The 16591-nt window shown below is 61.6% G+C and overlaps 1 protein-coding gene across 1 annotated transcript in view; it reads right to left on the minus strand.

Annotated features, from left to right (window-relative positions):
* OTOF (otoferlin) overlaps positions 1–16591 on the minus strand; it is a 99906-nt gene that overhangs the window by 9444 nt on the left and 73871 nt on the right. Inside the window, 22 exon segments of the mRNA XM_037812888.1 lie at positions 62–128; positions 2093–2224; positions 2589–2618; positions 4024–4154; positions 4515–4677; positions 4787–4948; positions 5434–5553; positions 5700–5861; positions 6626–6760; positions 7197–7321; positions 7399–7588; positions 7903–8056; positions 8224–8339; positions 8503–8593; positions 8776–8876; positions 9424–9544; positions 9654–9834; positions 10309–10417; positions 10860–11083; positions 12424–12610; positions 13043–13229; positions 14007–14166. Coding sequence (XP_037668816.1) covers positions 62–128; positions 2093–2224; positions 2589–2618; positions 4024–4154; positions 4515–4677; positions 4787–4948; positions 5434–5553; positions 5700–5861; positions 6626–6760; positions 7197–7321; positions 7399–7588; positions 7903–8056; positions 8224–8339; positions 8503–8593; positions 8776–8876; positions 9424–9544; positions 9654–9834; positions 10309–10417; positions 10860–11083; positions 12424–12610; positions 13043–13229; positions 14007–14166 — 3048 coding nt within the window.

Raw genomic sequence — 16591 nt, forward strand, 5'->3', positions numbered from 1 at the left:
TGCCACCTGGAACAAGGAGGGAGGAGGCAGAGATCCAGGGTCCCAGGGATTCAGGGCTCACCCTCAGTGTTGTCCGTCTCCTCTCTCTCCTCCAAGTCAATTCCTGAGGCCTCCTGCTGTTGAAGTTGCTGCCAAAAGATGAGGCAGGTGAGGAGGAGGGAAGGTGGGCTTCCTGAGGAGGGATCTGTTGACCACTGTGGTCCTAGACCCGTCTTAAATGCACTAGAAGCAGAAACTGTTTCCTACTTGGTTCCAAACCCATGATATGCTCTGTTTAAGGGGGTTTAAAAAAAGTGTATGATGTGTGAAATGTGACTAACTGTATTTAGAGGTTTATGATTCTTTAAGTTATGTATCTTAAAAATATAGTGTCCTTTCATGTCGATTTTTAGTTTTATTAATAAATAGTTTTTAATGTAGAAAAGCACAACTGAGTAAGAAAATATGCTTTATTTTCTTTCACTCAGTATACCTCACCTATTGGAAAGGAAAGCACAGGGTTTCAACCAAGTCGCCACTGCCACCTGGTGGCAGCCTACATAAATTACAGGGATAGATACAAGGAGACAACAGGCAGCTTCTTGGATCCAGCTTGGCCAACTTGCATCTAGGAAGTATCGGTGGGAGAAGTGCAACTAGTGGTCCCCAATTATCTGTTCTCTTATTCCTTAGAAGTGTTTCTGGGCACACACCCATCTAGCTAAAGATTATATTTCCCAGCCTCCATTGCAGCTAAGTGTGGCTATGGGACTAGATTCTGACCAGTGTGAGAGGAAGTGATATGTATAACATCTAGGTTGGACCACATGGAGGGAAAGGAGTGCACCTCCCTTCTGCTCTTTACTCCTTCCTGCGGACTGGAGTTAGGACATGGTGGTGAGCCGTTCACTCATACGGATGTGAGTAACAAGGTGGCGGTGTCTTGGTCCCTGACTCCACTGAGTCACTCTTCCAGCCTAAACCCCCACCTTCTGTCTTGTTTACATCCCATGAACTTGCTACGGCAGCTGTGTGGATGGTAAACATCACACACAGCTTGGGTCATGGAAAGGGCCTGGGGAGAGTGTGTGGCTGAATCAGCTCAGGTCCCACTGAGGAAACACAACTGCAGGCACATGTCCCTCCTGGTCAGCAGATCAGTCAAGGAGTGCCCTGAGCTGGGGAGGCCGTGTGGAAAGAGGCAAACAAGGAGGAGGAGAAATGCTCTTCCTGGAATTTGCAATCTGGTTCAGCAGACAAAACCCGCATGCATGCAACAGAGGAAGAGCATGTCACAGAGACCATGACCAAGACATGTCAAATAAAACAGCATGCCAAAGCCAACACCCCTTCATGGGAAAAACACTCAATAAACTAGGAATAGAAGGAAACTGCCTCAATATGATAAAGGCCATGTATGAAGAACCCACAGCTAACATACTTGATGGTGAAAGACCGAAAGCCTGAATCCTGGGCCCCTCTTCTACCGCACATCTAACAGAGCCTTCTGATCCCCATGGACCCTACGGCAGAAGATGACAAAATCTGCCCAAATGAGTGGAGTCCTCCTGTGTGTACCTCTTCTCAAAGATGTGTAGAATATTTCAAAATTAACAAAACAAAGCAAAACAGTATGAAGACGACGTGTAAGTCCTACCAAGAAGCAGTGGCTCCCTTTTGGCCTCTGAGTACATACGTCTCCTTTCCTCAAGGGCCACCTCCTCCGTGAAGCCTTCCCTGACTCCCCCGAGTTGTCACGATCTGATTACATGCCCCTTGCACCCCATAAACCGAGAGCTCCTCAAGGGCAGGCACAGGGCCTTGTCTTCTGGCTTGCATGGCACCCGGTACCTAGCATGCTGTTTGCCTCCTCGTATACACTCAGCAAGTGTTTGTGGAATAAATGAATGAGGAAAAGAAAACCAAGTCAGGGGAGGGAGACCGGGCGGCCGTCCTGGGAAAGGCGAGTTCTCAACTACAGCTTCAAGGAGGTGAGACAAGGAAGGCCAGTCTGAGCTCCTAGTCATGGAGGTGGGGGAGCCAAGAAGCCGCAGGGAGGGTCGGAGTGTGGGGCCCCCTTCCCTGGCCGGGTCCCCCAAGCCCCAAGCTGCACCTCCTTCATGGTGTCGATGGAGGCGAAGTACTTGGACCACCAGTCCAGCATGCTCTCGTCTGGCTCCTCGTCCTCCGGCTCGTCTGCCGTGCCCTTCTTCTTCTTTTTCTTCTTCTCCTTCTCCTCCTCGGCCTGCAGGGTGGGCAGAGCTGGGTTGGCCAGATCCAGAGTCCTTCTTGCCCTGCCAATCCAGGGGCCCCAACAGCTCCTGACCACCTGTCCCCAGGATGCCCTGGGCTCCATGAGGCTCAGAGGGGCCACTGAAGGCCCAGGGACAGGATTTAACTAAGTGGATGAGGGGACACGGCCTGTGGAGGGTCATGGCCTGCCACGCGTGGGCCGGGGGCTGAGGCAGGATTGGCAACACCCAGGGGTGTCTGCCCTCCCAGCTTTCCCCCTCTGCCTCGGGGGTGGCTGTCCCTGAAGCTGGGTCCCTTTGCACAGAGTCCCCTGGCCTGATGGTGCAGGGTGCTCCCACCCCGGAGCCCACGCTCACCACGTCCACCTTGATGACGGCATCGGACGTCTGTGGAGGGAACCAGGAGACAGGGAGAGAGTTAGCGCTCGGGGCCTGGAAGGGCGGGAGAGGCGAGCAGGGGCCCCAGGGTGTGCACGCAGGGGCGCGGGGTGCGGGCTGGAGCCTCCGTGCTCACAAAGCGCCTGATTGTGCATTTTGGAGAGCGCACTGGTGAGTGCACCAAAAAGCTGCTTCACAAACGTTCCCGATGTTTCCTGGGACCCTCCGGGGCAGTTTTTTACATCCTGGACGCATGTCAGAATCACCGGGGGCATTTTAAACAGTGATCAATGCCAGGGCCCCTGAGTCAGAAGCGGGGTGCCGGACCCAGGTGATTTCGGCGGGGGCAGGGCTGGGAAGGGAGGCTGGCGGGGTGCGCGGGGGTAGCTCGGGAACCTCGCCCAGCTGGAGTCAACGTCAAACTCCACTTTTGCCCCATGCAGGCGGGGACAGGCGGCCTTAAAAATTATGGTGACACACACAGTGACATAGCTGAAGAGGACAGTGGCCGTGGTCTGGGGCTGCTCAGGCCAGTGCCGTCCTCTGTCCTATTCTGCCGAGGGCCTGAAACTGGGGGCTTTGCCCCCAGAGGAGGAACAGCCCCCAGTGAGGCGCAAAGGAGCGGGCAGCGGAGGGGAGCGGGGCATCCAGGTGTCGCCCTTCCCACCCCACCCCCGGCCGGCTGGACCCTCTAGGGTCAAGTATCACGGGTCAAAGGAAGATTCTTTCAGACCCAGCCGAGGCCCCAGAGGACACTCCCCAGGGAAGGGGGCGAGGAGGAGGCTGTTGTGGGGGAAGCGGCTTCCTAGCACTGCTGCATGTTCCAGATTCGGGGCACCCTGTGCAGCCTGGGACCCCCGGCCCTCCCCTGCGTCTCCCTCTGGCAGATCGACAGCCCTAGGCCCACAGCCAAGATGAATGAGGAGCGTCCGCCTGGAAATCCTTCCCCAACCCAGGCCTGGAGAGTGCTGGGGGCGAAGGGCTGTGATGGGAAAGCAGGGCCCCTCTGGGAAGGAGACTGTGGCGTTTCCACAAGGAATCCATCGCCTAAGCTGTCATTCGGTGGAGTAAAAATACCACCGCCTGATGAGTGCGCAACCATGTGATGATACCGTGAGCCACTGGCTGTATACTGTGGACAGACTGTATGGTGCGTGGATAGACCTCAATAAAATTGCATTATAAGAAAAACACACACACAGCAAGCCTGAAAGTCCAGAGGTGGTGCCGCATGGAGGACGGTAAAAAAAAAAAAAATCACTGCAAATTGTTAGCTTGTTCCTGCATGCACACGCACACACACATGCTGGGTTAATAGCCTCGCGTTCCAGGACAGGTTGGGATGGGGTGGTGGGCCCTGGACAGCCCCAGGCCGGGGGCACCCTCCCAGCCGCTGATGGGCCGCCCGCCTTACCGCGTCCAGCTTCACCACGGTCTCCAGCTTTCTGATGGGCACCTCTGGGTCCATGCTCACCACAACTTCCCCTGTGGGGTGACAGGAGGGGCCCCCATTGCACAGCACGTGGCAGCCCCGGAGAAGCCTGACTGGGCAGAGGGACAGACAGCAGGCAGACAGACAGAGGGAGGAGCGAGAGCAACAGTGAGAGTTAAGGGGGGCAGGAAGGAGCCATGTCCTAAAGGTGATTCTGGAGCTCCCTGGGACAGTCGTGGGAGGAAAGCTGAGTGGAAAGTGAGCCAGAGAGAAGGGCGGAGGGACACAGGGGAGGCGGGCCTGGGGCTCGTCCCCTAGCTGAGGCCGCTGACCGCCAGCTCGGGCTCTCTCTGGCTCTGGAGTGGGCGGCAGCCCTGGGCGGCCTTCCTTGGCCCCGGGATGGGACCCCCTCCTCCCCCCCCAATCTTGGCAGGGAGCCAGGGCCCCTGCCCATGACATTGGGGTGGTCGTACCCGTGGTGTGCCAGCTGGGGTCTGAGCGGTCTGGGGGCCGGTGGATGAAGCGCCGCAGGGAGCTGACGGCGTGGGAGCCCACCAGGGTGTAGCGGCCGAAGGCCCGGCAGTCCACCACACGGATGTTCAGCGGCGGGTGCAGCAGCTCGTTCTCCGGGAGGTCCTGGGGGAGCCAAGAGGAGTCTGAGCCTCAGCGAAGGGCCAGGGGAACCCAGCCTGGCCCAGCCACACCGGGCTGCACCCAGCTCTGCCCAGCTGCGACCCGCACCCACCACTTCAAACCACTTGACGAGGGTGTTGAAGTTGGGGTTCTTCTTGTAGTTGTGGATCAGGGACGACTGCACCCCCTTCCCCGCACACTCGATGTCCACCCGCGGCCGGTCCACCTGGGCCAGGTTCACCCGCTTCAGGTCTCGCAGGCCCCAGAACAGCACCTGGGAGAGGTGGGGTGGGGGTGGGAGAGGAGAGCCCAGCTGTCAAGGGCACCGGCTGTGGGACGGGCTGGGCAGGGAGTCAAAGGACAGATTTCCAAGTGACGGAGCAGGGCTGGGAGAGCTGGTGCAGGATGAGTGTCCCCAGGGGGCTGAGGCTGGGTCTGCAGGGTGCGGGCTGTGGAGGTGGGGCAGAGGAGAGGGGCAGGTGGGAATTCCAGGTCACTGCACTGTTCCTGAGGTATAACCTTGGGCAAGTCACCCCCTCTTGGGCCCTCGGTCTCTTCATCTGAAAAGATGGGGTGTGGCCTGTGGGAGCTGAACCCCCCTGTGCTCTGGAGATTGACTGCCAACAGGGGGACATGGTGGAGAGAAAGGGAGCGGGAGCAAGGAACGGAGATCAGAGGCCTGGTGGGGGTGGGGAGAGAGTGTGCGGAGGCCCAGCCGGGCAGGGGCAGGAAGGGCTGATCGGGGGGGCCCCCACGCACCTCAACCCGGTATTTGCTGAGCACCGGCCGGATGCCCACGGGCACGGGCATGATGGGACCTCGGTCCACGTCCACTGGGCCGTTGATGGGGGGCAGGTCGGCCTTTCCTGCTGGCCCGACCTGGGGAGTGGGGTCCAGAGTTACATGCTGGGGAGCCCAGGAGAGGAGCCTCTCCCCAGTAGCTCTCTGCACACAATCTGGGGAGACGGGCAGGCCCCACGGCCCCCAAGAGCCAGCTGGCCCAACCCCCTGGCCTCTGGCCCCACCTGCAGCAGCTCGAAGGCAGCCAGCAGGTCTCCAGCCGTGGCATTGCCGCGATAGATCTGGTAGTACTCGAGCTGGGGCGGGAAGCGGGGTGGGCAGTAGGCCTCGTCCGCCATCTTGACCAGGGGCTTGGCAAAGGTGCGGCCCATGAAGTCGGCTTTGCCCTGGCACAACAGAAAGCCACAACGGCCTCGAGATGTGCGCAGCTTATGAAGCACATTCACCGCTGCGCTCTTCTGCCGTCCGCACCGCGGCCTGTGAGGTCATCTTATGGGGGCGGATGTGATCACCCCCTTTTCAGATAGGGGCAGCTGGGTCGTGGGGAGCAGCGATGGCTTTTCGAGGCCGGGTGGCCCGTGAACGGCAGATATAGGACCAGAAGCAGGGCTCTCCCAACTCCATTCTCAAGCTCTCTTCCAGGCCCTCCAATAGCTGAGGTGGTTTGTAGCAAGGGGGCTCCTCAAGCCTCAAGGGTTCACCCCAACCCTTCACCTCCCCACTGCAGAGTCTCCCAGGAAGAGCTGTGAGGCTGTCGCTGGCTGTGATAGTTGTGGGTGGGTGGGGGGTCAGGGGCCCCCAGAATGGTGTAAGGCAGGTGACCACAGGACTCTGACACATCTGGAGACTGGGCCTGGGCTCAGGCTGTGTGTGCCAGGGGTAGGGGATGTTCTGGCCAGTCTCCTCCCAGTCCCCTGAGGGCCACAGTGTCAGGACGAGGTCAGGCCGTAGGGACGGGGCAGAGGATGTCTGGAATCTCCTGGAGGGCTGGTCCACAGCCCAGACCCCAGCTTTCCTGCAAGCGCCCTGGCCGAGGATCTCCGGGGGGAGTGTTGGGGAGGTGGGCGCCGTGGCGTGCATGCAGGGGAGTGTGGGGACGAGGGGGTCGGCACGGGGCTGCCAGGGGCCCAGTGCCTGAGGCCGTCCGTACCATGGTGTCCTGGTCATAGATCTCGATGACGATGATGGGGGGGTCGTCCCGCAGCTCGTGCGCTTCTCCGTACAGCTCCAGGTTGTCAAACACCAGCATCTGGTCCCAGGTGGGGCACAGGGTCTCATTCAGCACCTACGGCGTGGGGTGAGGGGGACGGGTCAGCAGGGGTGGCGGGTGGGCAGGTGCATGAGCAGGAGGAACCCCTGGTCCCTGCAGCTTCCAGAGGACTTGGAGACCAGAACAGCAGTTTCCCTGACTCTTCCGGAAATCTTCAAGAGAAGGCTAATGGGGGTCTGCGAGCGTCTGCCCCTGCCCCCCTCCCTCAGCGCCACCCCAGGCTTCTGTGCTGGAGCCTTTAGCAGGGTGGCCTGGGCCTGCAGCTATCTACCCACAAGGCTTCCCTCCAGGGAGCCGGGGGCCGGGCTGCCCCATTTCTCTGGGCCTCATAAGCTCATGGGCCTCTGTACCCTCAATCTCCTGCTGTGCTGGCATCCCTCCTGTAACCTGCCCGTGCTCCACCTCCCGGCCGAGGTTCCAGAGCTGCCCCCTCCGTCCCCAAGGCCCTCACCTCTGTGCAGTGGCTCTGGTTGATGAAGAAGACGCGGGCAAAGGGGTCCGAGAGGCCGCTGCTGTCGGCGGCAAAGAGGCTGCGCGCCTGGTACATGTGCGCGCGGAGCTGGAACGTCTGCTTCTCTGCGGGGAGAGCGGGGCTGAGGCTCGGGGAGCCGGGGGGCCCCCTCATGCCTCCCGGCCGAGGAGCCCTCACTCACTGGTGTAGACCAGGCTGACGGGCGGGAAGGAGTGCAGGCCCAGGCCCTGGGCGGCCTTGACCTCCTGGAAGCCGCAGGGCAGGCCCCGCAGGAAGTCCTTGCGCTGCTTGCTGAGGCCGAGCCACAGGTAGAGCTCCAGCTTGGCCTGCACGGTCCAGCCCGCAGAGCCAAAGCCCCGCTTCCCCGGCAGCTGGGGGCGGGCGCGGGGTCACCGGGAGCTCGTCCTCCGCCTGGGTGCCCTCCCCCAAGGTGAGAAGGGGCAGCGGGGCTGGTGGAGGCCGGGGTCTGAGCTGCCCCTGCCCCCTGCCCCAGCACCCCTTCTGCCGCCTTTCTCTTCTCTGAGCACCCGAGGGCTCATCTGGGTGGGCCCAGCCTGCCAGGCCAGGGGAGGGGGGCTGCTAACCCCTCTAAGTGGAGGCCGCCCCCCAAAAGGCGCCTGGTGCCAACGCCAGCCCCCCCCCCCCCAGGCCCACCCTCTATGCCACCCTGGCCCCCTCCCGGCACCTTGAGGAAGAGCGTCTTGACCTTGCCGCAGTCCTTGCCCATCTCCTCCTCCACCATGGAGAAGAGCAGGTCCTTGGAGCGCACCCGGGCGTACGCGAGGCGCTTGGTGTTGTTCATCATCCAGATGAAGACGTCGGGGAGGCTGTGCGGGGGCGGGGGGCGGCGGAGGGGCCGCCGGTCAGGGGGGCGGCCACGTGGTCCCTCACCGTCCGCGACAGGGAGAAGGCCCCACAGGAGGGAGGGCTCGCGGACCCCTGTCCCCCAACCCGCTGCCAGGTGGCCCCTCCCCAGCCGGGGGCAGGGTGCCCTGCGGGCCGCACCTCGTCCACCAGGAAGCGCAGCTTCTGCAGGAAGCTCTGGCCCAGCCGCAGCTTGTCGCGCACCGTGTGCTGCTTCACCTGCGCCCGCAGGCTCCTCGCCTGCTGGCCCATGCTCTCCTGCGGGGAGTGTCCGGGCGCGCTCAGCTATTGGGGGAGCAGCTCGGGCCATGACAGAGGAGGGCGCTGACCCGGGGGGTCTGTGACCCCAGAGACAGATGGCTCCACCTCCCTGTCCCCTCCTGCCCCCACCGACCCCCCGGGGGCCCAGCCCTGCCCTCACCAGCTCCCTCATGCAGGACTTGAGGCGCTCCCGGTCCAGCCTGGTGCGGGACGAGTGGCCCTGGTCCTTGTCAGCGAGGGAGAGGAAGCGGCTGCGGGGTGCGGGGAGCCGGGGCTTAGCTGAGCCCACCAGGCTGGAGGGTGCAGGGCCCTGGGGGGGCTGCCCGTGTCCGGGCCTGTGGTACCTCCTCCTCTGCCCCAGCAGGCCTGGGTCCCCTTTGCCCATTCCTGCTGGATCCTGCATCCCCTACCGCCCCGCTCGCCCCATCCTCACTAGCAGCCGCTGCTGAGCTCCTCCAGGACGCCCCGCAGCCGGCGCTCGGGGTACGGCTTCTCGGTTTTGATCATCTCCTGCACGTCGTTCAGGCCTTCCTCCTGTGGGCAAAGGGGATGGGGTTGGGGGGCTACTGAGCCCCAGCCCTCCCCTAGCCTCCCCTGATGCCTCCTTCCCCTTCATCAAGGGACCTGGTGAGCTGGGGCCTCCTCACTAGCGCCACCCCCAGGCTCTGTTCCTTGTGATGAAACAACCAGTTTCCCAGGTTCTCCTTTGCAGAACCCGGAAACCTTGTTTGGGGGAGTTCCTGAAGGAAGCAGCCACCTGGGCTGGGCAGACCTCAGGGCAGGTCGGGGGCTGGGTGCAGGCCAGAGGGGGAGGGGTTGACCAGCTGCCTCCAGGGCAACCTGGGGCCGGATGTCCTGGATTTCCAGACTCCAGCCAGGTGGCCCCTCCCCTGTCCTGCTCCTGGGACCTGGGGTGGGGGTGGGGGCAGAGGTCCTTCTGGGTCTTTCCTGCATCTCCTCCACAGCAAGCCTCTGGCCGACGGGCCTTGTGTGCTGCAGGGGAGGATTCCAGGCCAAGCACGGCCCCCACAGCACCTTCCCATCCCTCCCCACCCCTCGCCCGCACCCTGCTGGCCCTGACCAGTTTGTCAGCGATGTGGTCCATGATGTTGGCATTGTAGAGGCGGCGGCGCTGGTCAGGCCACCAGCTCTTGATGTAGATGCAAGGCTTGTGCTCCAGGTAGGGCAGGTGGAAGTAGTTTCTGGGGTGGAGGAGGTGGTAGGATGAGGACTGGAGGCTGGGGAGGAGGGGGAGCCTGGAGGCAGCAGGTGCGCCCCCACCCCCGGTACCCTTGGCCCCACTTGGCTCACCTGTCGGTGATCTGGGGCCGCATGGGTGGGGTGGAGGAGACGGAGGCCAGGTCCCCACCCTCGTCGGCATCGTCATCACTCGAGTTCTGGATCAGGTCCACTTCCTCCTCGTCCCCCGGCTCCTTCCGGGGCCGAGGTCGCTGGGGCCGTGACAGGCCATCAACCTCATTCCCGTAGTTGCCTGGAGACAGGGCACCGGAGGACCCAGAGTCCTCTACCCACCAGGCCCCACCCCACCCTCCAATCCATGCTTTGGGTTTGGGGGGGGCAGAGGGAAAGCCGGGGAATGGGGGGTTAGTTCTGAGGATCAGTGCCAGCTCAGCGGGAGGGAACACTAGCCAGGGCAAGGTCTCCTTGTCCCCCACAGCCAGTGAGGCTCTCCCCGGAAGCCCTGAGGATGACTGAACTCAGGGCCGAGCCCGGGACATGGCCCGTTTTCTCCCTGCCTCCTCTCCAGCCCTCTTTGGAGGGTGGGCTTCTTTCTTCCAGCTGGAGCTCAAGGGCCCACCCCTGGGGGGGATGTGTGTGCACCCGAGCGTGTACACAAAGGTTCTGCAGGGTGCTGGAGGGCACCCAGGAAAGAAGTCGAGGTCTTTCTAGTCCCCAGGAGCCGCAGGACGGGGCCTAACCGTCACCCCGTGACCCCAGCACTCACCTATGGTGACCTCAAAGGTGACTGGCTTGTCTCCATTTTTCCGGTCGATCATCGAGGCCTCCAGGAAGGCTCCAAATAGGAAGAATTCTTCCATTTTCCCTGCGCAGCTCTGTGGGGAAGGGAGATCAAACCATCCTAACCTCAGGGGGACGGAGGGGCCGCCCTCCACCGTCTCACACACAGGCCCTCTGGGACGATGGTGGGGGCTTTGCAGCTAAGCAGCCTAGACCCCGACAGCGCAATTCTCTTTGCCCCCAGGCTGGCCCCACATATGACAGGGACCACCAGGGCTGGAGACAGAGGCCAGAGGTGAGGGCGCTATCCTGGTGCCTGGCTGCCATCATCTCAGCAGGCAGATCCAGGGCACAGGTGGTGTGAGAGGACAGGGGTCCCGCCGAGGGGACCTGGGGGGAGGAGGCCCCACCCTGGGGTCCGGCCCCCGAGCAGGCAGGGCAGCAGGAGGCAGAGCCCAGGACCCGGGCTGCCGCGGTGGGGAGCGGGCTGAGCTGGGGGCCCGGTGGGGGGTGCAGCCCGGCACCCTGGGGCCTCACCTCTGGGACGGGCGTGGCCTGCTCCACCTGTACCTCCGTGGAGCTGGTGAGCTCGGGGTTGGAGGTGTCCAGGATCTCCACAGCCAGGCCCAGCATGAGGCGGGCGCGGAAGGACACGCCCTCGCCCAGGCCCTCGTTCAGGTCCTGGTGCTCGTCCAGCAGCGTGTAGTTGCGTGTGGAGCCGTACATGTTCACCCAGGCGGGGCCCAGCGTGGGCAGGAAGCCTGCGGGCGGTGGGAGGGGGTGGGGGGCTGCACCACAGCCCGGGGCTCCCTGGATGGAGGGGCTTCTCCTGCAGGCTCCCGGCCTCCACTCGTGGTTGCTGAGCCGAGGCCTGCGGGCCTGGCTCGTGACATGTTGGAGCCAGGAGAAGACCGGTGGTGTGGAGCCCGGTCCACAAGGGGGCCACGGGGCAGCGGGGTCCATGGTGGGCCGCGGGGAGGGGTGGGGCAGCCTGCTCACTGCTAGGAAGCATTTCCTTGGGTCATTTTATTCTCGGTGGAGCCCCTGCTTCCTGGTAGCTGTGCAGGGGCGGCCCACAGGCTATTTTGTGGGCAGAGACCCCTTTGCCAGCTCCTCCCAAACTCCCCTGCCCAGCCTTTGGGCCCTTGAGGGTTTCCCGCTGTGCACCCACCACGGCCCACAGTGTGTCTCCGCCTGCCACCTGCTGCTTCCCAGTTCCCAGCCACAACTCGCTTCCGGTGCTGCATCTTGCGTACAGCACGGATCCAATTCTGACTTATGGTTTTTTGGTTTTTTGTTCCGCCTCATTTTTTAAAAATTGTAATTTATAGCTTTTTAAGTTGAGGTATACCTCACCTAACAAAAAATCCACTGTTTCAAGGGGTACATTTCTGTAATTTTTAGCATATTCACAACATTGCACAATCATCACCACTATCAAATTCTAGAACATTCCATCCCCACAAAAAGAAACCCCATACCCCCCCCATACCCTTGAGCCGTCGCTCCCCACTGCCTGCTTCCCCAGCCCCTGGCAGCCGCTGATCTATTTCTTTCTCTATGGATTTCCTTATTCTGGATGTCTCCTGTAAATGGAGCATAGTTATGGGGCCTTTGGTGCCTTCTGCCTTACGTTTTGACGCCTGGGTAGCACAGCCCTCTCCTAAGGCTCAAGGCAGGAGCAGACCCTCATCCCACTCTCCGGCCTCGGGCCCAGCCCACTGCAGGCTCCCACGAGGCGTCAATCCCCACTACAGCCAACCCTCTAGGTAGGGACTCTTGCTGGTATGTGCATAAATACAAATATGTATAGACATGTATAGATATGTAAATATATATGTCCATGTATATATGCATAATTTTCATTTTACAGATGGGTAAACTGAGGCAGAAAGTGCACAGAGCCATGACTTGTCAGCGCTGGGCTTCGGCCCAGGCAGCTCTGACTTCCCAACCTGCCTTTGCGGCCGCAGCTGCTGACAAAGCCCTGGAGGAACCTGGAGCCTTCTGGGCCGGGATCAGGTTGATGGTGGGGGGGCGAAAGTGAATACTCCTCCCTTGGGCCACCCACGCGCCCACCCAGCGGGCTCCTGCTGCTGACCTTTGTCTCCCTCGTTGGAGATCTTGCGCAGGTCGATGAAGTGGGTGCCGATGGCCACATCGTTGACCTTGTCCGAGTCCCGGATCTGCACCTTGATGCGCTTGCACAGTGGGGGGAACAGGTCCGTAAAGACGACCTGCTCGTTCCACAGGGGCTCGTAGCTGCTCTTCTGCACCGAAGTCTTGCCCTGGAGGGAGGGGAGTAAGTTCAGAGTGTGTGCATGTGCGTGCACCTGTGTGCATGTGTGGGTGTGTGTATGGGCCTGTGCAAGTGGGTGCCTGTGTGTGCATGTGTGTGTGTGTGCAGACTTGTCTCCTCCACTCTCCCCCACTCCCTGGCCTCTCAGGGTCTCTTCCCTTTCCGTGCTCCCCATCTGCTCTTGGTCCCTTGGACCCCAGGAGGTGGGGAGGATTCCCAGTCTGTCCTGGTCTTTCCCTCCCAGCCCCTCTCAGTTGCGGTTCCCCTCGTCCCTTACTCTCCTGGATTCTTGGGGTGAGCACACTGATGCAGTCCCAGGCCTGATTCGGCCTCATGTCTTCCCCGCATCTCATGCCCATCCTGGGGGACCTCTGATGCCTGCCACCCCAAGCCCTGCCCCACTGCGCCCGTGCCCCGGTACCTTCTGGCCCGCGAAGAAGACTTGCACGTAGGGGTCGACGAGGTCCTTGTTCTCCCCAGTGAAGGCCTTCTTCACGTTGGCCATGAGGCTCGTGTTCATCCGCGGCAGCCCCTCTGCCCGGTAAATTTTCACGTAGAACCGGGCCCACTGGCGTTCGGGGGGCACCCCCTCGGGGAGCAGCAAGTTCCTGCCAGCACAGACAGCGAGGGCCAAGGTGGCTGCTCCAGGCGCCCCGTCTCCTCTCCTGGGATCTGCACACCCCTGGGTGGGTCCCGGGAGAACCTGAGAGGGCCTCGACGGGGGCTAAAGAAGCTCGAGTTGAGGGCGCCTGCTGTCCTGTGGGGTTCGAGGTGAGGTTCCCTGTGTCTCAGAGCCTCGGCTTCCTCACATTTCGGACAGGAATAACGGTGCCCACCTCCCGGGAATACAGCGAGGCTCGCCCAGTGTGTTTTGTGAAGTTCAGAGCGGGGACCGATCAGCACTGTCATTCACGTGTCTCAGCGTTGTGCCCTACTGATACGTCCCCTCATGCCTCTGCCCGTGGAAGACACAAACCCTGGATCCTGCATTTTCCCCAACCCTATCCAGACAAAGTCCCAGAATATTTCTGAACAGCCGCCATCGGCTGCCGGACATTTGCCACCCTGGATCTGGGCTCAGGACCCTGCCTCTCCCTGCCTCCGCACTTCCTACAACGTCCACGCCCAGAGGGCTGCATGTCCAAGGGCCGCCACTGCCAACTGTCCCCCATCAACCCTTCCCCACCCCGCCTCGGCCCTCGGCCTCCTGTGCGGAGAAGACCCTGGAAGCTGAGGCAGGGCCTGGCCTCAGTTCTCTAGGAAGTGAGTGGGTGCGAGGGCACATGGGGAGGACGGGGCCAAGGGAAGCGGGAGGTGAGAGCTCGGGGTCAGGGGGCGAGGGCTGGGGTCAGGTCCCCAGGGGCTGTGCTGAGGGGGAGCCTCACCCCTCGATGTCATCCTCATCTGTCTCATTGGCCTTGTGGGGCGTCTTGATGTTGTCCCCCTTGCCCACGACGGCGATGTCGCACTTCACATAGCCCTTCAGCCCGGCGGAGATGTCATCGGGGTCTGACAGGATGGCCCACTTGTGGTGGAACTGGTGCTCTGTGGTGGCGGGGAGCGCAGGCTGCACCCAGGGTCCCCACTTCAGGTCCCCACCCCGGGGCACACCCTGCTTGGCAGGCGTGGGGCCCACAGGGCTGAGCACCGTGCACCTCGGACCAGCGGGGAGAGAGGCCCTCTGGAGCCCGTCAGGTGGGCTGCGGGTCACGCATCAGGGAGCAGTGCGACTTCAAAGCTCAGAGCCTCGGGGTAGGCTTCTCTGCCTGCAGCCCCCCATCCCCTCCACTCCAGCTGCCAGAGAGGGTCTTCCCAAGTGGAGCTTCCCTCTCGCTCACACCCCCTCCCAAACCCTTTTAGGGCCCCCAAGTGCCTTGAGGGTAACGGCCGAGGCACTTAGCAGGGTCTGTGGGGCCTCCAGACACGGCTCGTGCTGAATCCCACTGCCCACTCCACTGCTGGGCAAGCAGACCCGTCCTCTCTGGAGCCACCTTGCTTTCCCGGCTCCACGCTCTTGCGTCTCCGGTTCCTTGACCCTGAAATGCCTTTAATCCTTCCCTACCCTGCCCACTTCTTCCTCCCAGGAGCTTCCTCTCATGTCAGTAGGTAAATTTCTGCTCATTTTGCTTGTGTCTCCTCTTCCGAGCAGCCTTCCCTGGCTTCCTCAGACTAGCTGACTCTGCCCTCCCTGGTCCTGTTTTCCATGGCAGCCCCCTAGTTCCCTCGGCACAGTGATGATCTATTTATGGCCTGTCAATTTTAGAAGGAAAGCCTCCTGAAGACAGGGCCTAGGTCTCATCTCAGTCCCCCAGGTCAGCGGGGAGGAAAGGACTGATGCCGGGGAAGGAGGCCACGCCGGGAGGGGGTTTGCCCCTTGAGGTTTCCGTTAAAGCTGGTCTGCAACCAGAGGGAAGCTCATCGCCTTACTCCGTGGCAGCTGACTCACGTCTTCTGTGGCTGGTGTGGGCACTGACAGCCCCAGGGGCTCAGCGCCTCCCAGCCCTCTCCCTCCTCTTTTACTTACAGTAGCCCAGGCCTGTCCCTCCAAGGCTCTGCCCCCAGGGGCTCTGGGAGGCGTGTCAGGGGCTGGCTGCGGAAACCAGGGTGTCTGAGGATAGGCCTGTCCGGCTGTGTCGCAGGAGGCATCGCGCCCCACAGTGAGGCAGAAGAGGGGGGGACAAGGTGTGCGGAAGAGGGGCCTTGTCCCAGGCATCCCAGAGCTTGGGGGTTTTGCTAGAGCAGATGTATGTGGGATGGATGGATGGCGAGATGGACAGAGGGATGGGCAGGAGCTGCTTGAAAAGGCAGGAGAATGGGTGGATAGGTAGGTGAATATACATATGGAAGTATGGATAGGTGGTGGGTGGATAAATGGATAGAAGGACAGACATGGACAGATGTGTGAGTGGAAATACAGGTGGGTGGGTGCATAGGCAGATGTGTGGGTGGTTGGACGAACCAGGAAATTTAGCCAGGAAAAGAGAATAAGACTTGGGAGGAACATGAAATTTGCCTTCAATTTAAAAGCTTTTTGAAGAGGGAATGTCCCAGAAAGACAAACCCATGAAAGGGGGAAGGCTACAGGGAGACGTATTCTGTTTTGACAAAACAGAGTGAAAATATTCAAATGAGGCGGCAGCAAGTGCCCATCCAGGGAGGGCCAAGCAGAGGTGGGCGAGCCGGCAGGGATGCCGCTGTGGGGTCCTCACCGGGGCAACAGCTCCGAGGCCCTTCCAGTCCCAATCCTGGGTGGTCCCAGGCTGGGGTGCGCGGACAACACGAGGCCCCGGGCTGCACAACCGCCAGCCTGAAACTTCACACCCCTTCCTCGGGCCTGGCTGACACCTTCCAGGGAAGGCTGGGTGGGCTGAGCAAGCTGCTGCGTCCCAAACCTCCTCCGCGATCTACCAGAGGATGGACGGGGCCTCGCACGGGCCCCCCTCAAACCAGCAGAGTAGCCACATGCGAGCACCTCCTGCTGTCGCATTAGATGGTGCAGTGTAGCCAGGAGGAGAACAGGTTTATGGTCCTCCAGGACACACTTCCCTTCCAAGGGGATTGGGACCACCCTGAGCCTACCAGCCGTCCCCAGGAGCAGGGTGTCCCTGGCAGCCTGCTGTCCAACAATGCTCAGGCTGGGTTCCACACCAGGGGCTCATCCAGAAGGCTGGGCTGAACTGGAGATCGCTGGAGTGAAGATGTCAGTGCCCCAACTGAAGGGGCCATGGGGCTCCGGCCCCCCAGGGAGGCACCAGGATCAGGGACAGACCCAGCAGGTGCCACAGGTCCTGGGGTGGGGAGCCCGGGCCCTGGGCCCACACAGAGCTGCCTTCCCATCCTGGTTGTGGCCCTTGCACTGTGGCTCTGGACCAGCTATTTAAACCTGCCGATGCTCAGTGTCCTTGTCGTGACGTGGGAACGTGGGGTTGTTGTGAGGGGCAGCCTGGGGCCTGGCAGTTAGGACGGGTGC

This window comes from Choloepus didactylus, chromosome 20 (assembly GCF_015220235.1).
Source record: "Choloepus didactylus isolate mChoDid1 chromosome 20, mChoDid1.pri, whole genome shotgun sequence".
NCBI classification, from domain to species: domain Eukaryota; kingdom Metazoa; phylum Chordata; class Mammalia; order Pilosa; family Megalonychidae; genus Choloepus; species Choloepus didactylus.